Source organism: Necator americanus, chromosome III, assembly GCF_031761385.1.
Source record: "Necator americanus strain Aroian chromosome III, whole genome shotgun sequence".
Lineage (NCBI taxonomy): Eukaryota > Metazoa > Nematoda > Chromadorea > Rhabditida > Ancylostomatidae > Necator > Necator americanus.
In genome coordinates, this window is record NC_087373.1 from 22,310,936 (window position 1) to 22,335,533 (window position 24,598).

At 43.3% G+C, this 24,598-nt stretch overlaps 3 protein-coding genes across 4 annotated transcripts; 1 reads left to right on the top strand and 2 right to left on the bottom strand.

The window, feature by feature from the left end:
- Window positions 1–3,986: 3,986 nt before the first annotated feature.
- On the top strand, window positions 3,987–13,478 carry RB195_010505 (uncharacterized protein; the record flags this gene model as incomplete). Of its 2 annotated transcripts, none has more annotated exons than XM_064191548.1 (15): window positions 3,987–4,097; window positions 5,832–5,959; window positions 6,025–6,178; window positions 7,139–7,274; window positions 7,348–7,501; window positions 7,551–7,690; window positions 7,743–7,868; window positions 11,592–11,731; window positions 11,787–11,887; window positions 11,934–12,031; window positions 12,088–12,290; window positions 12,366–12,465; window positions 12,525–12,772; window positions 12,841–12,933; window positions 13,317–13,478. In XM_064191548.1, 15 exons carry the CDS (start codon window positions 3,987–3,989, stop codon window positions 13,476–13,478), a joined length of 2,094 nt encoding a protein of 697 aa, XP_064049131.1. The 2 variants fall into 2 exon arrangements, with proteins under 2 accessions (XP_064049131.1, XP_013295965.2); XM_013440511.2 differs by having other exon boundaries at window positions 6,025–6,142; window positions 12,841–13,074.
- Window positions 13,479–15,116: 1,638 nt separating this feature from the next.
- RB195_010506 (uncharacterized protein) lies at window positions 15,117–15,626 on the bottom strand (the record flags this gene model as incomplete). The annotated part of the gene is made up of 1 exon (XM_064191549.1): window positions 15,117–15,626. The coding sequence occupies one exon, from the start codon at window positions 15,624–15,626 to the stop codon at window positions 15,117–15,119; it is 510 nt and encodes a 169-aa protein (XP_064049132.1).
- A 215-nt stretch (window positions 15,627–15,841) lies between these two features.
- On the bottom strand, window positions 15,842–17,575 carry RB195_010507 (uncharacterized protein; the record flags this gene model as incomplete). Its single annotated transcript, XM_064191550.1, has 1 exon — window positions 15,842–17,575. One exon carries the CDS (start codon window positions 17,573–17,575, stop codon window positions 15,842–15,844), a length of 1,734 nt encoding a protein of 577 aa, XP_064049133.1.
- Window positions 17,576–24,598: the final 7,023 nt, after the last annotated feature.

Consider the following 24,598-nt stretch of genomic DNA (forward strand, 5'->3'; position numbering starts at 1 on the left):
ATATTAGCAGGACAATGCTAATATTAATAAGTGCTCTATTCATTGTGCGATCGATAGCAGAGTTGCACAGGAAGGATTCCCTCACATGTACCATCTCTTTTCGGGGTTCACGTTGTTGACTTGGCGGACGTTCTTGAGATTCTAGCGGCACAAACTGAATTAAAAAGGGGATCGAAAGCGGCTTCAAAGTCTAGAAAGGTCAATTGCATGATTTCGAGTGTCACTTCTGGCGAAGTCATGGCCTACCGTAGATTGGTTAGAATGAATCTCAACTTGGCTTTCTCAATGGAGTAAGCTTTTTTTTGCTGTTTTGCAAGCCTTTCCGGCAATTTGTAAAAGAGAACTATGAACGGTTTTCCAATGCTCAAGTATCCCTTTCTCTTGCAACCATATTAATGGAATTTCTTCCTTATTTCACGAATTGCAGAAAGGAAAGGGATTTACGCATTCGTACGGGAATTTCATCTTTTCTGCCACCTTTACCCCTTCACCTTTCCGTAACCAAACAGAACCTCCAACTCAGTCGGTGATTCTTCGCTGACCACCTATGTGAACATTTAGACGTGTCAAAGTTCAGAAGCCGATGACGTCTTACGGTATAGCAAATTGTTGAATTTTACTCCTGAAATAGGCAAAGTTGCTTCGCAGTAGCGGCCTCATTATCACTGTTGAGGACAAGTGAACTTTTCTTCGCGTCGCAGCCAACGACGCTATTTTTTGCTTATCAGGGGCTTCTCCTCTCCGAATGTTCCACCAGTGTTGGTGATGTGTACGAAATGATTCTTGGATCTTTCTTGCGCAGATGCAAAGTATCTTCTTCCTCATATCAAACAAAACTTTTAAATCACTCATATACCTTCAGGAAGATTCGGCATCATTAAACTTCCTTGCTGTCTGCATTTTAGCTAAACCAATTTCAGAATTCCTCTGAATTTTTCATTTTTCAGATTCGGCAATAAGACCTGCTGAGGTTGAGTTACTAACTTATCCCGTGGAGCTGTAGGCCATGAAACCTAATGGACTTAGGGAATTCATCACATGTAGGCAGAAGTTACTCTAGCGTGAGAGAGGTTACTAAATATAAGCCTTATTTTTAGGCCTTATTCATCGCATCGCCAACCAGGGGTCATTTTGGCACACATGCAGATTCATACACCCTCGTTTGTCCTGTAAGCACCGCAATCAACAATGCAAATAACATCTCCACTAATTTGTGTTCCCGAATTCTTATAATTTAAGTCAACTAGAACGCAAAAATTTGCTACTTCAGTATTAAAATGCCGAGTGAGCTGAGAAGCTCGAGTTAGTTTTTTTTTGGTGACCGAACGAGTTGCCGATCGAAGTAACAGCCCTTAGCAATGGAACCATCCACGGACCTTTGATCTGAGGTAGCGCCGGTGCACCTTAGATCAAGTTCACCTATCTTTCGAGGATACGATAGTCAAAACCAAAAACATTTAGCACTGTTCTCATTTCTTCAGTTGTTCCTTGTTCGACCATTGACCTTGTACCCATCAGAAATCTGGTCGTTTGAGGTTGCAATCAAGAGGAAAACGCGGTCAATGTCACTGAACGCTCTGTCAAAAATATGATGCTGCTGTGCTTCGCTTCGTGCAAGTAATACAGGGCACTTAAAGTGCTATCCTACGACGACGTTCGAAGTTTGGAGACAACACTTCTACCAAGGAATGTAAGAAAAAAAAGGTGGGAGACGTGATCTTGTTCACTGATAACCATTGTATTACACTTCGGATTTCGGATCGGACTTTCCGAACGGTATTACGGCTGGAAAACCGCGATCTAAGTGGTGAATAGCTCCCTTAAAGAAATAATGTTCTTTGTGAAAAAGAAGGCCCTCACTTGTGATTTGAACAAGTAGAAGTATTACTGGCGCCAGCAAATCGAAGACGCGTCGGGATTTAATCGACGTAGGTGGCACAATCTTAAGAGGACCGTCCACGTTCGGTAACCTCGCGTTGGGAATTTCAAAGCTCGACTTTGGCATGGAGAAGAGTTCACATCTTCTAACGTTCTAACGGAGTTCGAAACATCTTACTGCATCGGAACCTCCTACATATCTTTTCGGTGAGTGATCACGCAACGTATAGTCGGGTCAAAACGACATGAACCACGGTGTAGTTGCACGGGGTCGGGCGGTCACGCTGAGGCCCACAGCTCCTGGCCGCCATGGCCCCCTGCACATGGCCTGCGAGTGGTCAGAAAGCGCGTTGTTACAGGGCTTCATGTTGTCTTGATCCGCCTACAGATGTTCCACTATTTGAATCAGCGCATCTCAAAAGCTACATGACTATTTTCCCGACACTCGAAATCAGAGGGACAGTCATAACGCCGGAATGGAATTTCATCCGTGCACACAGCACGCAGTCATCAAACACAAAGGATAAAAGGAAAAAGTTTCTGGCGTTAATCAATCGTATGGGATGCGCCGCCACGTTCACTTCAATTAGAATCGTTTGAGGTTCACGAACGTGTAACTGGCCTATACAGTGACTTGGAGTGGCTAGCCGATGTGTCAAATCAATGTTTTTATCCTCGCAGACAAGTCGGGTACCAATTTATCGACCCTGGAGGGATGAAAGGTTTGGTGAGCACTAAGGCGGATTCGATCGATCGTGCAGGAAGCGGAACCTCTAACCGCTACACTAACTTTCAACTTTCCGTTTTCTGTCTCTCAACATTGCACTGACCTCTAAAGAAAAGCACTAAGCCGATATTGAATTCTTTCCGCTGCACAGGATATATTCGTTACCCAGGCACTCAAACTCAGACTAAACCCATTATTATACAGCATGATGATACGATATGATATAGTATAGTATGACATGTAGGTAACATATGACGCACCAGAAGATATGATGATGGAATACCATCATCGTATCTTCTGGTGCGTCATGTCCAAAAAGGGGAGAAGTCCCTTTGCCAACCTCCCTAAAGTGAAGAGGGCCGTAGCACCGGCTCCGACTATTGCGTCTATAGTTTTGATTCAGTAAAAGTTTTCATTGGCTTCCATATGAAAGATCATTGGAACAACGAGCTTTGATACGATGGTCCCCATCTGGCTTCAGAATATGTCGTCAATTCTCGCAGTTTCTCAGTTGAGGCGCTGTTTCGTCGAGATTGATCGCAGGCAAGTCGGTTATCTGCTGCAAACATGGCCAAACTGCTTACATTCTTCTTCAAGTGCATTCTTCATCTCTCAAACCACTCTAACACTTTTCAATTTGTGTGCTGTCGCTTCTCTTCTTAAAGTCTGACTCAGCTGTGCATGAGTTCCGATTCACATTCTTGGTCAGAATGACGGGAAATCATCTGCAGTTCTGGAACTGCGAACAGCCTCACAGTATTGCGGAGGTCAACTGTACTAAAGAAAACGACAATCCTAGTGAAATCTTAGTGACCACAATGAATACGACAATAACGACGACAATGAGGACTAATCGCATCGCGTACTGTATCTACCGCTACAGTTTCGTCACATCACCCGGCTCCATGCGGATTTCAGGTGGAGAGTTCCTATACGGGGTTATAGATTATGGAGAGGAGGGTGATTTCGTCCATTTCTTCCTAGTTTCCGTTAAAAAAAATGGCCCGGAAGGTGCGGCGCATGCACAAGACTGGCGCGCTCCAGTCGAACTCGTTGTAGAAAATAGCGCGCCGGAACGCTCGAACTCGTGTCTTATGGGCCGTTTTTTTACGGCAGTTAGAAAGAAATCACCCTTCTCTTCATAATCTACGACTTCGTATAGGCATAACCCACCTGGATCTCGCACCACCCCAGATTCGTGGGGTGATGCCTTTAAGGCAACTGCACGACTTCCTAGCGACGGTCGTAGTAATCCTACACTAGTACTATAAACATTAAAAACACCACAGTTACATGAGGTTGCTGTATCGCTACACTGTCACGGGCCAAAGGAGTACTCTACAGTCACTGAGACACTGGAGTACTTTACATTGTTAATGGGATGACGGAGTACTCCATGCTGTCACAGAGACATTGCAATATACTTGTTCGGCAGACACACATAGGCTATCCACCAAATCGCCGTTCCGTAAATGATATTGGTCATGAAACGGTCTGTTCTCTTATCCATATTTGGGGACAATGACTTATCTGACTTAACCGGTGGGCTGATATTATCGTGCGACGCAGTTTTCAGCATCGTCTGTGTCGTCTTTGAATACAACTCTGTCTTACCCTATCCACAGCGAGAGCTCATACAGAATCCATCCATTTGTTACTGTCATGTGCCCGATGCGTAAACTGCTTGTCGATTCGATTACTCTCAGGTCGACAATATCCAGTAAACAATGTCTATCGTAACGAAAAGGAGAGTTGTTACCAAGGTTCCACTTCCTCTCTAGGTCGTTCCATTTTTTATCTATTTGGATTAGGCTTTGGCAGCGTGCTGCTGAAGACAGACCACTTTGCAATATTTGGTTGACTTTCGCCATATAACTGTGCACAAGGAATATGCCTCGTGCGTAGCCACAGCGTATACTCAAATGCCTCGTTGCATAAACATGAAGCAGGGTAATCGCGAGCATAACGCTGTTGTAGAATTGGGTACAGCATCCATTGCTCCACTATCATACTCGATTGCGAAGATCGCCGAAATATTGTTGTTCCCGCTGTGATCACTATCTCCTCCACATTATTATGACGTTGGTTACGCTATCCAACATATTGTCACAACCACGCGTGGTTAAAGTTACCATAGAGAAAAGGATGCATCGCGATATTATCATTATAAAAGGTAAAAAAAGATAAAGATATAGAGGCATCACTCCACGAATCTGAAGTGGTACGGGTTTCAGGTGGAATATTCGTATGCGGCATAGTAGATTATGAAGATAAGGGTGATTCCGTCCATTTCTTTCTAATTGCCGTAAACAAACGGCCCGGAAGATGCGGCGAGTGCACAAGGCTGGCGCGCTCCAGTCGAACTCCTTGTAGAAAATAGCGCGCCGGAACGCCCGAAGCCGTATCTGCGGGCCGTTTTTTACGGCAATTAGAAAGAAATGGACGGAATCACCCTTATCTTCATAATCTACTAAGCCGTATACGAATACTCCACCTGAAACCCTCCCTTTTCCATTTTCTCTCTCCCTTTTCAACATACTGTAAATAATAGCGTGTGATGAAGAAAGAGGCAGATCATGGAAGCTCCTGAAACCTGGCTAAGCCTGTTTCCATTCCTTACATACATAAGATGAGATAAGGAAAGATTTGTGACACAATCCTTCTCCGGAAGATAGGTATCTGCTTTTTTGAAGGATTTTTTGAAAGATTTCTGAACCGGAAATTAACGGAAAATTTTTGAGTAAAAATTGAGTTCTGGGTTTCTGTTAGAAATCCATCTATAAAGAACGGAAATGAGTTCGGCTCCGCAGCGGTGGGACTATCCCTTTTTATCTACTGAAGTTCCTCCACTTGGGTTTCAAGAAACATCTAACTCTTAAACCTCGTCCTCACTTTAAAAAAGAGGACAAACAACATGTATAATGAGATCAAAACAGAAGTGGATTCAGAAATGACTTCAAAACAGACTTCCTAATCGCCTAAGTTTTAGAACAATCAGGATTCCGTCTTCTACAGATCTGTAGCTAACATGAGCAGTATAGCAAATTTTATTGTTTATTTTAGCAACGTAGTAACTTTCAGACACATATAGAATTCGGTAAAAAAAGATGCGCTTAAAATAAAGATTTACTGGCGAAAACTGCCAGTAATTTCTCAAGCTACGTGTTTTGGATTCGATTAGTTAGTTTATAGATTTCCACTTGTTGTTAGCTTTTGTCATTTCCAGGATATTAAATACTGCGTGGCTAGGGCTATCCTCGATCATCCATCGATTGATGAAGGTGTACGCAATGTCGAACTTGTCTTTGACCGAACTGGCTTTGTTACTCATGCTGAGTATAATTTTGTCATGGGGTAGAGTTTTAGAGACTAAAGACCTACATACCGTATAAAAACATTTACAACACGTTCAGTTTCAGTGCTCTAATGAATTACATCGTTCTATTCAACACGACAAGGAACGAGTGTGTTTACAAAATGCGCTATGGAAGCATCTGGGCCACTGGAGAATCAAACAGTACAGGTCTACAACAACGAGTAAGGAACATTGGGACTGAGGACTGCTACTTCTGGGTAACGCGACAGTTCTTCAACCTAAACGGTTCTTACACCCCCAAGTATTACTAAACACTAGTTCTTTTCACAAAAAATGAGATCTTCAATTGATTTGAGTTGTGTTTCCCAGCAATCATTCATTGTGTAATTTCCTCAGTTTTCTGAAGGCTTTCTGAGTTTTGAGTATAGCAGCATGAAAACAAAAATGTAACTATTCATGACACTTTGGAAATGTTTACGAACAAGAAGCTGTTTCTGAAGTCATTCCCATCTTGGGTAGAAAATTTGTTATTTTCTGTCCGTGCTGGAGAACACTATAATGAAAGAAAAAATATATATGGAACTCTCGCTACACTACTCGTTGAGCGATTCCTCAAATGAACTCTCTTCAACCATATTTTAAAGCTTTCTGTCATGACATATTCGTAACAGGATGGGTAAAATGTGGTGAGTTGTTCACTCCAAAGGTTTGAAAAATGAGTTTATTTACTCTTGAACATTTCGAGGAATCCTGTGGTGTGCAACACTTTTCAAAACAAATTTTTTCAGAAGTGCTCAGGAAAATATTTCTTAATCATATTACATTTCAACGCCTGTAAGTTCAAGCCAAGAATGAGAATTGCAGGTGGGACGCTATCCGAATCCTAAAAATGTTTTACAAATGACGGCTTCTACCATGGGAGGGACATTTGTGCTTGACGAAAAGTCGCGCAATTGGCAAAGAATTTACGACAGGCTGAGAAGATGGTTGCTTTTCCAGCAGTTTCAGAATAACCAATTCATCATACCCACTCTTAAGGATAGCGTCGCTTAGAAATTGCGATAGCGCTTATAATCCTGACACACAGTACTTTCTTCTCTACGCTGGTAGTTGTGTGAATCGAGAGAACACGCAAAAGATCATGAAGCAGTTTTTTGCGGTGGCAAACCTGAGCAACCTAAAAATCTCGTGTGATGCAGTATGTTCGTTTCGTTCAGATAGTGATTAGTCTTATAAAAACACAGGAGAACGATATTTCTAAGGCGCGTCGTTGTACTGCTGCTCAACAATACCGCGCGTTTGCGGCCAAGCTCGTGGCGGAAGGAGCTCACAGAGACGCGGCATTTTTGAGCGGTTCGTATTGACAGGCAAACCTACAATGCCGAATTTCCCAAAGTATGTTATTTATAACTTTCTTATATTTCAGGACATACTCAAAGAACACAAGTTCTCATGTACAGCAATACATTTATTGAAACCTCAATATCGGGCTACTGCTTGTTAGAAGAGCTAGCTTGCAAAGAAGCTTCTGCGAGTTCTGCAGAAATCGAAGCAGCTATTCAACAGATACGGATTCACGGGTTAGAAAATCTATTGACTATGTTTTAAAGATGTAACTTTTCCTGTCAGATTACGACAGTGTGATGATGAAAATGCTTCCATCACGGAAGAAAAAGTTGAGGAGGAGACTGATGTTGCAAAACAAGGAAACCAAGTAGATTACTCCTCATCGAGTTCTTCTGATGAAGATTTCAGTACCTTGCAAGTCGGTAAGTGCTCAATATGTCCCCATATGTCCAGACATGTCATATTTCCTTGTAGAGCGCAAAGATGTTACCGTTCTAACACCTCTATTTGTTGAAACTGGTAGTGCAAAATATGCCGAAGAAATACTCAATCCGAACTTAGCGAAAAAACCAAGAATAGCCTCTGATGAAAGCCAGCATGGTTAGTTCTGGAAGTGTTCGTATTTGTATACACGTTCCTAATTAGATGCGTTTGGTCAGCTATGCAGACAGTTACGAAGTTATCAGAGCTGACTGCTTCATTAGAGTAGTGAAATGAATTGACTGCATTTCACAGCCTTAAAGGCAGCATACTACGAACACGGTGAAGGAATCCGCGGGAAAACCTAGAGATAGAGATGTGGATCGCAGGATTTGGGGTGGCTCCGCTTATCTTGCTTTAATTGTCGTTAAAAAAACGACATGGGAACCCCGTTAATTTCTACGAGATACATTAGAACGCTCCTCTATTCACGCGTTCCCGTCCTAACAACAGCCTATTCATTGGTCTTGCTAAGCTGGTGTGAAAACATCAGTGATTTTCTACCGCTTGCACTTGGATGCGACGTGTACACAAGGGTGGCGCGTTCCAACTGCGTTGTTGTAAAAACCGCCGTTTTCCACGATGATTAGGAGTAGATAAACGTAACCACCCTAGATCCCACTATCTACAACCCCATTACTAGCATTGCCCATGTTCGACTGTCTTTGAATCTCGGCATGTTAGAACGTAGTTTTCGTAGAGACGATCAATACCAATCTTGGCTACAGCTCAAGAAAATCAATTAAAAACTACGTTCCCATTACTAGCCTTTCCCGCGGACTCCATCACCACGTCATATTCGTAGTATGCTGCCTTCGACGAAGTTGATCAATGATTGATCACCACGTGAATGAAATAAAAGTCATTTCCACAACTAATGGAGACTACTCATTGATTGGCATGCAGCATACCTTAAAAGGTCCTAGTTTTTCACTTTTCTTTTTTTTTTTTCAAATTGATAGATCCGTCGTCATGAATTGAAAAATTGTCATGAGTGAAGTACTAGCCACCATTCATTTGTCTGTGAATAATCATTCTACTTTCACTGGAATATAAAGCTGCAAGTGTGAAAATCAAGGGCGACCGGAAGATCATCTTATAAACTCTTGTCGCGCCTTTCCATTTTTACATTTTGACTCAACTTAACACAAGTCTCCCGGTTGTTCAACTTTCCCTTAAAGCCTTGATTGGAATTTTTCAGAATACGTATATCCTTCTTTTCTCTTCATTTTTTAAAAGGGTAGCAAAAAAATTACAAATTAAAATTACTTTACTTTATTAAAATTACAAATTAAGAAGCAAAGCGAAAAACCAGAAGAAAAAGTTGTGTTTAAGACTAAGACATGATATTTGTGGTAAGATTATACTTTCGGCATGGTAGAGAAAGGAACACCTTCCTGAGAATTTCTTTTATGGTTGTTGTTCGTAGTGCACGTCACTCAAAAAGGTGCTGATTATTGTGCGGGTGTTCATGCAGGACAGTTTTGATCCATAATTGGTACGGTGCATCATTTAAGTAAAGTGTTCCCAGAATTCTGAGACCACAGCTCAGAAATCTGCTTTCAATTATTTATTGGTTGCAACAACCAATCAAACGTTGAACTTTGATCATCCAATGTGCAGAATGTTAGGGTTATTGTGAAACACTCGTGACAGCACACGAGAACAACTATGTCATTTTATGAAATTGTTAACGCTGAAGACAAAGATGATGCCTTGTTCTATGTTCTTCTGTTCTTTTTCGGATTTTTTAAAATATAGATATGTGGATCTTTTTAGACGTTCTCCACATCATATCACTGCATAAAGCAATAATTGTACGTTCGGTATATTTCCCACGAAAAAATCCATGGGGACCAAACCAGAACAATTAAACTCACTTAACGGTTTTTCTGCCAAGACCCATGGATCTCACTGCGGATCAAAAGCGACTTTGCGCCTGGCTTGAGATATAGGTGGATTAGAAGGAGGAACTGCCCGCTCCTGGTGTGCTAGGATCATAATACCAGTCCGGCCTAAGGTTTGCAGTCAGGTGAACGGGATGTGAGAGAGAACAAGATTGGAGTCGTCTCTAACAAATAAGCTCCACTTGACCACTTCGAGAAGAGTCGACGTTCTTTCAGAACTCATGGGACTAGAGACACGCATCCTGTCCATAGGTTTCAAAGTTACATGCAAGACAGAGTAATAAGGAAGAGTTTCCTGACTCCGGAGGAACCACTGGTACGGTAGCACCAGGAGAGACGGTTTATCCAAGCTGTCGAAATGGAGAAGGTCTAGGATGACGAACTCTACTTACAACGCACGTGCGCTTGCATTGGTCGCGGCAGTTGAAGATTTCATGATGCATGCTAAGAAGATTAAGTACGACTTTATGGGACTGACCAAGACGAGACGAGGCCCCATACTGAACCCCGTATATGACCCTAGACAGGAACATGAGACAGTAGAGGAGTTGGTGAAGTTGGTCTTCTCTCGTCAACACAAATATTGCAATGAATATCGGACAAGTGACGACCCGAATCCAACATTCACGGATAAGAAGATGTGAATCAACATTAGCTTACACTCCAACATTAAGTTACGAAGAAGAAGAAGTCTACATGGACCTGAAAAAGAATAAAATCATACCTCCTCGATGTGATTTCAAAGCCAAACGTGAAAGAAGTCCTCTTCTCTAAGCAGGAGGTGGAAATCACTCAGTGGAGGGTGAAATTGACTGCATCATAGTCAATGAAAGGTTTAGCGTGACGGATCTCTCTGTTGTACCAAAGTTCTATACGAGATTGGACCATCGCCTCCTTCGACGGAGATTTTCTTCACAAGAAGAGGAGAAAAAGTCGCTAATTTTATAAAGCGGAGTTTCAGAAGCATCATAAGCTGGGACCTCTTCACCTCGCTATTTGGATTTTTGGAAGATACTGCCGTGGACAACATCGATGACGACTATGATCGGTTCTCAGTACATATTCATGACAATATGAACAAAACGAACAGTTTTAAAACCACCAAGAAACGCCTCCAGAAACTCCAAGTTGGCCGCAGGTAACCACGAATTCACGTTCGAGCTTGCGAGGCTTACGGAGAAGCGTTGAAGGAAGATTTCGATAAGTGAAGAACTGCAGTATTGACAGAAACAGAGGCGGATAAAAGTATTCGCTACTCCCGACGGAAGATCTCCAATCGTAAAACAAAAATAACTGCTATTCGCAACCCTGATGGAACAACTACAGCATCGAGAAATAGGAGGGAGGTTATTCACTACTTGTACTAAGATCTCTTCGACCCATGTCCTATTGCCTTCTAAGAATCTGAGGGAAGATGGACCTGGATTCTCTATTGTGATTGATCGACTTCTGATCAATCGTTAATTGCTCTGTAAGCACACCTTGCTTTCTCTCTGTAGTACTTATGCGGCGAAATAAGGTTGAAGTCGATGGCTCTATTTAGTCGTTTAAGCGTGAGAAAAAATACAAAGTATTTTCATATCCCCTCTCTCTTACAATAAGCCATTTTTCTCGGAAAAAGAAACAACTTGCTTCAAGCGATTTCACAGTAGGGAAAGCTGACAAAAAAAAACAAAAGACACTCGAGTCCATGAACGACATTTCAAACATATTCTTCACATTTCCTGCGAACAGAGGGATTGTTTGCATTTTGCATTGCAAATTTTCTTCTTCTTTCTGAAAATTTTTCTAAATCGTAATAATGTAACAGTTTCACCACTGGATTTCATGAATAAAAACCAGTTGCATATGTGTGAGAACAAATACGTTTACGGCTGAAGTAAGATGAACAGAACATGATGAAAATTACTAATTGATGATCGGCTGTATTTTGTAGTGCAAATCTTCAATGAAGAAGATATTAGAACACTGCTTGAAGAACATAACCTACGGGAATGCACTACTGCTCCTACTGCTCTTACAACCGAACAAGACTTTATGGATTTTGCAGCGAGGAGACGTGCTAGGCCTATACAGGTCCATAGGAAAGAGCCACACACACACGAAAAAAACACAACCAGTTTTTGTTTAGGACTTTCCTTGGATAGCGATTAGACCAGTACCTGAAGTCCGAGGGATGGGTGCTTTCGCTAAAGTAGACATTCCACGAGGAGCGATATTTTGTGACTATAGGTGATTTTATGAAACAGACTTCTCATACAAACGCAATTTCTTACAGAGGGTACACAGGGAAGTCTGAAACTGTTTACGGTAAAATTGACACAAAAGATGAACAGATGCAAAAAAGGATTCGAAATTATGCCCTAGAAGTCACAGGTACCGGCTAGATAAAATCGTGGTAACACGACAACAAGCAAAACCATGCATTATAGTTGACGAAGGTGGAGTCAAATACAAAATGGTGGTGGCCGCTCATTTATTATCATACGATGGTAGCGTTGTCCTGGGACGGTACTTGAACCATAGTAAGCATGACAATTGCGAAGCAGTGAAGAAGATCTGGACTTCTAAGGATAATAGAGGGAATGTTGTTGTAACTCTCTGGATATTATTTAAGGCGAAAAGAGATGTAAAGGTTAGTGATGTTTGCACGTAGTGTAGTGGCACTTGGTACATTTTGTTCACTTTGGAAATGTTTCTATCGCTGCAGAAAGGCGAACAGCTTCTATGGAACTATGGAAAGGAGTTCGATACCCAAGACTTTAAAGAAAACTGTTTGTGCAGCGAATGTAAAAACAAAAGAAGAACAGGTTTGCAGCATCTATAAAAAAACAAGCAGCCTAGAAAAAAAGAATTCAGGGGATTGCAGATACGCAAGCAACTGAGTCTTCTTCAGTTCCTCTTGAAGAACCGTCCAGAGAGGCCTGGGAATCCCATTTCATCCTTTCACAGCACCTTGCTGGGAGTGGAGTTCAACCGCCACCGCTGACTTCGTATACGTTGCTAACAGATGTAACAATTAGAGCAGGACTCAGAGGTTTGACGTATGAGCAAGACAGTAGCAAGTCACTCACAAGCATACTAGAAGAAAGCAGATTATTGATCCTAGGAAACAAAGTGAGCTATCTCTACACTTTATGCGCCATGCCATTTTGAGATCATAGACCAATTTATCTTTTTTGTAGGCCAAGGGAGAGGATCTCCATAACAGGAGGAGTATTCTTGCTTGCCTCCTCCGAATGGTTAGTGCCGAGGTATTGGAGCGTGGTCACCCAGTGGTAATGGTCTTCAAGCGCACTATACATCCAACATCATCTCCAAGAGTAATACTATTCGGGAATGAACTTCAGCGAGAGTCAAGAAGGCGCTATGGAAATTGCATAGTATACGCATATGGCGAAAATAAACTGCTTTCATTAGTAAGCAATATGAATTCATGTTCCTGCTATGTTCCCCACTCCACAACTTTTTCGTTGGAGATGAGCTTAAGAAACTAGAGGTTCATTATCAGTCCTACTCAGAAGTTGTTTAAAAAGGCAGATTGCAAACCGTTGATAACCACAACGTCGTCTTCCATAGTCCCTCAAGATTTCTTGTTTTTAAGGAAGAAATTTTAATGACATAATTATTTGATTGTTAGTTATACATTTTTTCCATTCAGAAAGAACAAGGGCGAGACCAACGACAGGAACTTTCGCTTGCACAAGAGTGTAGGGCTGCTCCGCTGTTCTTCATTCGTCGTTCATCGGAGCATTGGAAAGCCTTATGTGAAGAGGAGAACCCAACGGTGGAAGACATCTTCAGGGCTACCGAGAAGCAGTAACTTCTTTCCTTTCTTTTCCTGCATAGGTAAATTTAAGTTTAAATTTGTGTCAGAAACAAGTAACAAAAATGGGTGTCTATCGATTACAATGGACTTTGTGTCGTTGAGAACTCAATTCCCCCGTAATCGTTCTAAAAAACTGCGTGGGAAGCTGGGTTTGTACGAGGTAAGTTGAAACGTGTAACTCTCGTGGAAGAGTCGCGTCCACGAGAGAGCAGCCGAAGATCAATGACGTCTCCCTACCAGTCTATTTGAACAAAACCAACGAACAGGCAGCTGAAGCAACAGGAGCGTGTACAAGGAAGCGTGTTCTAATCCACCTCGCAGGAACGAAGTTGTTATCCACACCGTTTCTTAGGAGTATTAGGAGAAACTGAGTCGTGTCGCGCTGTTATTCATAATCTACACCACGAACTCGACGTCTTTCATCAAGTTTCCACACTACGTCAATTTCGTGATAACCTTTAAGATACTGAATTGTAAATATTAGGTTGAGTCATTAATGACTTCAGCACACTACATGATACCTACTTTTATCGTTCACACTTACAATAGGGTACCCATACAACGGGCATCTGTTATCGCTAAGCAGGCAGAGCCTCGGCTAATCTTTAGACACCCCTCTAGTGTTTCATTTTTGTTCACCTTGGGAGAAACACAAGAAACAAAACAAGATAACAAGAAACAATGCAGCTCGAAAAAAAAATGTGTGTGCGATATTCCAGGCAGGGCCGAAGGGTGCAATATGCATTACTGCGCCATATAACTATAAACTGGAGTGTTCTGGGTCCTACGGCGTCGAAATAGTGCGTCGACGTCGAAAAACAGTAGGATGGGGTGACATGGGTCCAACAGCGCAGAATTAGTGTGCTCTGGTGCAATAGTATCGCGCAGTAACTTCGTGTGCGTGTCGCAAAAAGTAAATGAGACGTTGCAGCCGTTTCATAGTCGTGGCCACTGCTCCTGTTGCGTTCCAACTCTATGACTCCTCCGTGTGTCGCTTTGCTGGCACTTACACCTCAGGTTAGTACCATGCCTTCTTCAGACAGGGGAAACACGCATCCAAACGGTTGCTTAAGTGGTACATGATCTGACGTGGAACGTTATCGTTATCACTACGATGACGTTGTCCACGTCATTTAACGTTAAAACATCATTCTCTGAAAACAGTTTGGAGGAAAACAGTAGGAAAACTCATACTTCGAGTAATGCTTACAAATTGAGTCTATATTATGCTGCTGGACATCCAGATTGGTCACCTTGATCACCTTGACTCCCGTTGATCTTCGAACTAGTCGAGCGGGCACCAGTAATTTTTCCATTTGTCCCGATCGCGTGCCAGAGTAGCCCAGTGGTTCCTCCTTTCGCGTGGGTCACGAAGAGCATCATATTTTTCTTTGAAGGACTTCGTGAAGAAATCTGACCATCGGGTCGGCGGTCTTCCTGTAGTGCGCTTAATATCGCGGGGAACCCAGTCGCTCACGGCTCTGGTTCAACGGTTGTCATTAAAGCGCATCACGTGTCACCTTATTTTAATTTCCTTGGCAAACGCGGCGGTGTCTCTAATCTTTGATCGTTGACGTAGGAGAGAACTTCGAATCCCTTCCCTCACTTGCGTGAAACGGGATACTCCTAGCATCACTCTCTCTCAATTGCACGTTCAATGACGCTCACCGCGTTTTCTTCCTGCTTGCGAAATGCCCAGGTTTCCGAAGCATAGGTCAAAGCAGGAAGTACGGTGGTGTTGAAGAGGTGAGCACGGAGCCGGGTGTTCCTGGTCTTCTTCACTACATCCTCGATGCTCTTGTACGCTCCCCAAGCTGCTCGTCTCCTTCTGCCCAGCTCGGGGGTCAGGTCGTTCATCATGTTCAGTTCCCGACCCAGACAAACGTAGTTGGTGCATTCGGATGTGTTCGTTCTGCTGAGCGTGAATGGGGCATCCGAGACCCATCCGTTCCGCATGAACATCATCTTTTGTAAATTCAGCTGAAGCCCGATGCATCCACATGTTTCGTTGAATTCGGTCAGCATTTGTTCCGCTTGGCTGATGCTAGGTGTTATCAGTACGACGTCATCAGCAAAGCGCAAATGGTGTAGCTGCCGACCATCAACCTTCACTCCCATGTCGTCCCATTCCAGCTTTCGCATTGCGTTCTCGAGGGTGGCTGTGAATATTTTGGGGGAAATTGTGTCACCCTGTCGGACCCTCCTCTTCACGTCAATGATGATGTTCTTGTAGAATGGCGAAATTCCGGTCGTGTTACTGCACAACTCTCAAAGTACCTTTATATACTGAGTAGGGACGCCTTGGTTGTCCAACGCTTCCACGACCAATTCCGTCTCAGCTGGTCTGAAGAACTTCTTCAGTCGATGAAGGTGAGACAGAGCGGCATCTTGTACTCTCGTGATACCTCGATGTGTTTCGAAAGAGAGGGATTGTGGTCAATCGTGCTGAATCCTTTTCGAAACCCTGCTTGCTCGCATGGCTGTCCTTCATCCAGGACTTTTTCAATCCTATTAAGGATCACTCTTGTAAAGAGCTTGTAGATGACGGACAGTAGGCGGATTGGACGATAGTTGCCGATGTCATGTGGATCTCCCTTTTTACACAACAACACGGTCTTGCTGGTCTTCCACTGTTTAGGAACCTTGCATTCCGCCAGATAACGTGTAAAGAGCCTCGCCAGGGTGCTGATGAGTACTGGCGGAAGGCTCTTCAGGTGTTTTGGTCTTATTCTGTCGGGATCGAGTGCGGCACGATTTCTTACCGACAAGATAGCATGTCGTATTTCGAACGGGAGAATCTCTGGAATGACTTGTCCATCTTCCCTCAAATGGTGAGGAGGCAAGTGGACATGGCTGTCGAAGAGATCAGAGTAGAAGTCGTAGATGATTTTCTCCATCCCCCTTCTCGATGCAATGGCTGTTCCCTTTGGGTTCCGGAGAGCAGTCATCCTCGTCTTGCGACTGGCGAAGTCTCGGCGGGCATAGCGGATGCTTTTCCCCACATCTGCAGCTTCAACCAGCACTTCTGCTCTTCTCTCTTTGAGGTCCTCCTTTATCGCCTCTCTGCAAAGCCTTGCGAGCTCGGACGTGAGTTCTTGGTTCCCTGCGGCTCGTGCTGCTCCACGCTGGCGTATCAGCTCAAGAGTTTGAAGAGACAGGCGTCTCTTGGTGGTTTTAAAACTCTCAGCCTTCTTCGCGCAGTCGTGAAGGTGTTCAACGAGCCGGTCATATTCTTCGTCGATGTTGTCCATTGCGGAATCTTCCCAAAAGCCGGCTAACGTAGCGAAGAGATCCCAGTTGATGATAGTCCTGGGATTTCTCCCTCTGAATTTGGCGGCTTCCTCTGGTCTCCTTGTGAAGGAAAATCTTCCTCCTAGGAGGCGATGGTCCGATCCCGTATAGAACTTTGGTACAACAGCGACGTCCGTCAGGCAGAACCTTTTATTGACGATGATGTGGTCCATTTCATTACGGTACCCTCCACCGGGTGACTCCCACGTCCAGCGTAGAGAGGAGGGCTTCTGGAATTGCGAGTTCCCATGGATGGTCTTAGTCGTCATGATGAACTCGGAGAGCCTCTCCCCCTGGTCATTCCATTGTAGGCCGTGGGTCCCGATGTAAACTTCCTCCGGCGTTCTTCTTGGGCTAACTTTGGCGTTGAAATCGCCAATTACGACCTTGTATAAGGCATGATCTTCTCGGTAGAACTTCTCCAGGTCCATATAGAAAGCTTCGACTTCTTCTTCTTCGTAGCTTGATGTTGGAGCGTAAGCGACGAAAATAGTCAAAGCTGGTGTTGGACCACATCTTCTCATCCGCAGACGTCCGATTCGAGTCATAAGATGTTCGAAAGAGTCGATGTTCTTTGCCGTTCTCGTGTTGACGAGGACGCCAACTCCACCAACACCTCTACTCTCGCATGTTCCTAAGAACAGTTCTTCTCCAGTTTCATATACGGCGTTGAGAGGGTGACGTCGTCTCGTCTCGGTCAGTCCGATGTCGTCGTACTTGATCTTCTTGGCTTGCATCATCAGATCTTCGATGGCCGCTTCCGATGCAAGCGTACGTGCGTTATAAGTACAGATCGCCATCCTAGTCCTTTTCCGTTTCGGTAGCCTACATCATTCCTGCAACCCCGTCCCACCTGGCGGTACCCTACCAGGCTTACCTTCGGAATCAGGAGATTTTTTTCTATTACTGTGTTTTGCGTAAAAATTTTAAAACCCATGGGCAGGTTGCAAGCCTCTAGTCCCATGAGTTTCTGGGAGAACTTCCGTTCTCCCGGAGTGGACATGTGGAGCTCATTTGTTGGAGGCAACTCCAAACCGCCTCCCTTGCACCTCCCAGTCACTTGATTGCAGGCTTTTGGCCGGACCGACGTGCGGAATACAAGGATGTCATGAGTCAGTCCTGGCTCAGCAGAAACAGAGAGTCCATCTCCTGAATCCACCTGCGTCTCTGGGCAAGCACAAGGTCGCTTTTGGTCCGCGATTAGCCCCCTATCCGCCACCCGGGGACGCGCCACGTAGCTTCGCGACTAACTGGCTGTGATCCCTCTAGTGGGGGAGATCCGTGGATCCAGATTGGTACAAGGAATAATTCTTGACCTGTTTTCCTTTTTTAACTTGGAAACACACACACACACAGAAAGAGGAAGTATGGGTGATCTGCACTAGGATACAAGAGTGAATAATCCTCGTTACCTAAAAAGATAATCACTCTCCTGCAAGAAAACACTTCAGCCACATGAGCGAGTTACCATATGAAGTTCTCAATTCCAAGCAATTACTGTCCATTCAGCGCCGCAGATTGTGCTGAGCGACGATGTGGTGAGCGTAGCAGTCTTGAGTAGAGAACCTGATTTAAAGGCATCACCCCACGAATATTAGGTAGCGCGGGTTTCAGGTGGGTTACGCCTATACGGAGTCGCAGATTATGGGAAGGAGGTTGATTTCGTCCATTTCTTCCCAACTGCCGTAAAAAAACGGTCCGGAAGATGCGGCGCGTACACAAAGCTAGCGCGCTCCAATGCTACTAATACTCTCCCCTCCAAACTCATTGTAGACTACGGCAGATTGCCTTCAAAGGATGACGCACCCCATATCGACAATTGTCGAATCTTAATTGTATGGGGCGGCTTTGTTATGTCCTTGTAACAATATATAGATCCAATTTAGCTTGGGTGGATCGCGGTGGTTCACTATCTTCACTGCCCACTTCGTTTTCTTACTGGAGGGAGTTTCGTAGCCTAACTGGAACGCTACGGAGGATTCGCGAGGAGAAGGAATTTGATGGAATAGGCACAGTATCAGAATGCCGAGGCCTATACGCAAAAATAAAGTTCTACCGAAAGTTGATTGGCAAAACAAAAGAATGTAATTTCAATACACAATTCTGAGTTTTCAAGAAGAGGGACTTGATGATTGATTCACAAAAATGTGAATTTTCAGAGACTTGTCCTTACATCTTCCGTTTGCAAGATAGTTTACTTCATTTGAATAAGATGGAGAAGAAAAAACCCATCCAATTTCTTTCAGCAACATTGTACTTTATTTCAGTTCTTTCAGTGGTTTTCCGATCAAATGGCTGCCCAGTATTTCGCGAATGAAACGTCAGGAGCAATTTATATCAATGGTTGAATGGTTTTCACTGTATCACCACTAATAACCCAGTCGCAGCTGTCTCGTCGTAGAAGGCCAGCGACAAGCATTATACTAAGAGGAGCGTTATTCAACCGCAACAGTCAATCACAATCGCACGGTGACTTCACAATCCTCACCTGTTTCCTTGCATTGAGATTAGAAATTGCATTTTAGAGCATCCTACTTGTTATAATAAAACTAACAGAACGTGTTCCAATGTAACTTTTGGTGCAGAATGCGAGTAACACATCTTTCCGTAAGCAGCAATTGTCGTATCCGTGCTGATTTAGGCAGAACAAATCCGGAAAGTAACGATAACATGTGGATAGGAAAAGATAGTAACTATAACTATTTCCATACACCTCTATTATCCCTCAGTCAAACGATTGGATGCCACGATCAGATTCTTGAAGACTAGCAAAGATGTCCACTGTGATGTTTTATCCTGTAAAACCACTTGAAGGATGTTTGCGATGATTGTTAGGGTTTTCGTACCTTATCCTGTGCAACACATTCAAATTCGAAAGAATAGGAAAATTAGAAAGAGCGGTGAGAGTTGTCGAATTTACTAAATCAAAGAAATCAATAGGGAATAAAACTGCAAAACAAACTAGAACTCGTGTTTATTCTTCTGAAGCCGGGAATGTTCCCTGTTTCCAACGGGAATTTTCATATACTTAAAGGCATCACCCCACGAATCGGAGGTGGTACGGATTTCAGGTGGAGTATTCGTATAGGGAATAGTAGATTATGGAGAGGGGGTGATTCCGTCCATTTCTTCCTAATTGCCGAAAAAACGGCCCGGAAGATGCGGCGCGTGCACAGGGCTGGCGCGCTCCAGTCGAACTCCTTGTAGGAAATAGCGCGCGAAAACGCCCGAAGCGAAGCGAAAAGCCGTTCTTTACGGCAATTAGGAAGAAATGGACGGAATCACCCCTCTCAATAATCTACTATCCCGTATACGAATACTCCACCTGACATATTACCTCAAATTCGTGGAGTGATGCCTTTAAGTTGAAGCCATTAAATGCATATTTTCCTCATATTTCATGAAGATTTTCCTTGCTTGTGGTACGGTTACAGGTATGAGACCACCTTGGATAACAATAATTACGGATGCACGGGCGGTCGCGCGGCAGCCGCTCTAATAGGTTTGGAGCGCGCTGAGTCGTGGCGAGTTCTACCGTGTCTCCGGCTCTTTAATTGACTTGGAGCTCCGCTCAGCTAAAGGCATGTGTACGAATTCGTTTTGATTTGAATGAAAAGAATTTGGAAGTTGAATTGTGAATAGGGAGGCATGATCACTCCTGTTGTTTACTGTTACCTAGCACAGCTTCATTAAGTTGTTGTTTCTAGGAGTACTTCTTCCACTGTGAGCAAAGATAGTATATGTGTACTCGATAGCTACTAACGTATAGCTACTAACGTTACTAACTAGTAGTTTGCACACTGCATTGTAGGTTACTGAAATGTGTGTAAAGCTGACAGTGTTGGTTAGAACATTACGCCATGACATGCGCTACCGTGGGATTGAGTTTGGCAGCGACTTAGGTGAATCTAACTTGTGCAACTTTCAGCCTATCCCTTTTGCTACATCTAAAAGTTATCTGCTCGCAGCTACCCCTTCAATCTCGCTTTCAGATATACTTTTTTCTTAGGTTTCTTTTTCATCCATCTTTTCAAAAATATGTGGACTTGAACTGTGCAGACATCTGGAAGATGCTTGCTGAAAAGGTATCTATAATATGCTTTTATGGACAAACATGCTCTTGGTCTCTAATGATTCGCGGATGAACCATCTAAAACAAGTTGAATGAAAAAGATGGTGGACGTTGACACAAATATAAAGCAAAACTTGTTTAGAGTGGTCATCAAAAGTATCTGAAAAACATAATGATCATGATCATGATTTATATAATAACGAGCTTAGTCCGTGTGTGTGTGTGTGTGTGTGTGTGTGTGTGTGTGTGTGTGTGTGTGTGTGTGTGTGTGTGTGTGTGTGTGTGTGTGTGTGTGTGTGTGTGTGTGTGTGTGTGTGTGTGTGTGTGTGTGTGTGTGTGTGTGTGTGTGTGTGTGTGTGTGTGTGTGTGTGTGTGTGTGTGTGTGTGTGTGTGTGTGTGTTTTTTTTTTTTTTTTTTTTTTTTTTTTTTTTTTTTTTTTTTTTTTTTTTTTTTTTTTTTTGTTTTTTTTTTTTTTTTTTGTGTGTTTTTTGTGTGTGTGTGTGTGTGTGTGTGTGTGTTGTGTTGTTTTGTGTTGTGTGTGTGTGTGTGTGTGTGTGTGTGTGTGTGTGTGTGTGTGTGTGTGTCTGTCTGTCTGTCAAAAATCGAAAAAGGGGATGCGACGGGTCCACCCCGTGTCGGATTGGTGCGCCGGCGCCAGATACTTATGGGAGGGGTTGCGACGGGTCCAGCGGCGTTGGATTGGTGCGCCGGCGTCAGATACCTTAAAATGGGTTGCGACGGGTCCACCGGCTTCAGATTGGCACCCCGGCGCCAGATAGTTATAATAGCTATTATATGGGTTATACGGGTCCGCCGGCACCGGATTGGTGCGCGATAACTTCGTGTGCATGACGCAAAAGATAGATGGGTTCAGCTGTTTCATAGCCGTGGCCACTTGGCGCTTTGCTTTTAACGTTTATGGCTCCTCTTTCCTATGCCTGTTTCCTTCTTCGTTCGCCTCAAGTTTGTAGCATGCTGCTCTCAGAAAGTGGAAACATGCATGCAAACGATTGCTTAAATAGTAGCAAGATGTTTATGTGATCTGATGTGGAACGTTATCTTTATCAGTAGGATGATGTCTTTCACGTCGTTTTATGCCAAAACGTCATTCTTTGATAACTGTTTATAGAAAACAGCAGGAAAACCCACACTTCGAGTGATACTTTTAAATTTTGTCTATAAGATATTGATAAGGAGTGTTTGAAGCTGAAGTTCCAATGTTCTCCTAATGTAGAACTGACGCGTGTAGAAAGAGGGCTATGAAATATTTCGCTTTTAGTTATAATATAAAAAAGGAAGAAAGATTGTTGGAGATACACGAGTCCAATTTCATAGAACTGGTCCAGATCCTGTACAAGGGTGGAGCCTCAAAACACGATCTGTACACGATTTGGTCCAAAGATCCCCAATTGCCCCATTCAGCGCCTTTGGGCACGTTTGAGCGAACGAATCGTGTACAAAGGTGGAGCCACAAAACAACGTTGTTCGCTCAAACGTAACCAAAGGCGCCGAATGGGGCAATTTGGGGGCTTTTAGACCAAATCGTGTACAAGGGTGGAGCCTCAAAACACCGTTGTGCGCCCAAACGTGCCCAAAGGCGCCGAATGGGGCAACCAGAGAAAAGCTCGAGAATCCCTGAGAGCCTTCATCCCTGAGGGCTCTCAGAGATTCTCGAGCTTTTCCCTGGTTGCCCCATTCGGCCAAACAAAACATAACATGAGCAAGTATTGGTAACTTCTATGCTCTTATATTAGCGTACTAGCTTTAGAAGCATTCTTTTGTTTCATACTACTTGATTTTAAAATGTGGGGATCTGCTCTGTTGTCGAACTCACAAGTAGTAAAAAGAAGATTCCTTCAGTTGCTTAGATAGAAGTTAGAAGACTTCTTTCTTCGAGTCGAGTTCACGACAAATTCTCGCAATCACAGGATCTCTTGCATGTGATGGAACGGCAGATATATAAGAGCTAGCAGCGAGCCGTTCTGCCGCTACGCGACCGCCCGCGCAGCCGTTTAAGTAGATTTAGATGGGGCCTAGAGCTAGCTAACTGGACAGCAACGGCAGCGAATCTCCTTAGTACATACTTCATCGCTAATTGCTCAGACAAGGTATAGTCGGGTCAAAACGACATAAAGCACGGGTGTAGTTACACAAGCACGCAAACGAACCGCTCAGGCGTCCTGCGAGTGCTCCGCTTGGCAGCCTGCAAAGTGGCGATACTGGCCGCAATTTTTTTTTGTTTTCTTTCTGGTTTTTTCGCCGTTCAAATTTTTTTTTTCGTATTTTCGTTATGTTTGCTGTATTTGTTTCTGTTATATAGATCTATATTGTATCTCTATTTTTCTTAAGTTAATATATTGTTTTTGTCCGTAAATCTAGTTTCATGTTAATGTTCTTTTTTGTTTGTAAGGGAAGGATGATAGACGGAGAAGCAAAAAAGAACATTAATATAGAAGTAGATACAATTTTGAACCAACTTTCAGAAACAAAACATGAACAAAAGCAATACGATAACTTAAGAACAGTACACATACAATATAGATCAATACAGCAAAAGCAAATACACCAGACAACAAAAATGCGAAAAAAAAAAAGAAACCGAGAGGCAAAAAACCGAAAGAAAAGCAAAAAATGAAAACAAAAATTATGATAGGCTAATATCGATCCTGATGACGTCACTTCTCGTCACTTTTGCAAATTGCCAAACACACAGCCCGCAGCATGCTGCGAGTGGTTAAAAACCGCATTGGTCCAGCACGACCGCTCGTGTGACACCACTCGTGCTTCGTGTTGTTTTGATCCGACCATATGATTGTGGAGATTCTCGAAGATCTACAGGAGTCTCCGTATCTGAGCCGGGCAGGTGGAGCTTGAGAGCAAGCAAAAACACCGAGGACATAATGAAGAGAAGTAAGGACATCCTGTCTCTCCCTCACTTTTTCAACACCACCCTCCTTTAAGCTTTGTCCTACGTTTCCGGAATCTGGGCGTTTCGCAAGCAGGAGGAAAATGCGGTCAGCGTCATAGAGCGTTCAGCTAAAAACGTGAGGTATCCCTCCTTTCTTCAGTGAGAGCGGGAATACGAAGTTCAGCCCTACGTCAGTGATTGAAGTTCAGGGTCTGTTGCCTTCACCAAAGAAAATAAAATTAGGAAGGTTGAGGAAGTGATTTGTGCTAACGATTCTCTAATGTTCTAGAAATACTTGGACGAGATCCTAGTGATTGATCATAGCCAAGGTCAAGCGTGAGAGGCGCATCGAAATGACAGAATTGCATCGGGTGGCGCCGCGGGTTCTATTTGAAACACTCAGGAATCAATAGCTGACAAAAATGGGGCTTCTGCATCTAGTTCGAGATTTCAAATGGCACATCTCTTATGCAACATTGATCAATTTGACTATTATGATTTAAAAAAAAGCGATCTCGATGCTACTACTAAGCGAAAAAAAGACATCTACGGTTTGAGGTAGGGATAAGTCAGTGTGAGTTGCTGATTAACGACACTCACAGTAAATTTTATGTTATATAATTTCGTACGATTGTAGAGATAGATTTCGTCTATATCTGTGCAGTTTGAATTCAAGGTTCTTAACTTTCTCAGTTTCTTTGAGATCTAGTTAAAAATGGTAAATTTTTCCTCCCTTTTTGATTTTTTCTCAACTAATCAAAAAAAAAACCCAGTCTCTAAAGAGAGCAAAACAGAGCAAACCTTCGTCTACAAAAGACACACTTATTTGTTTCGGTACCGGCG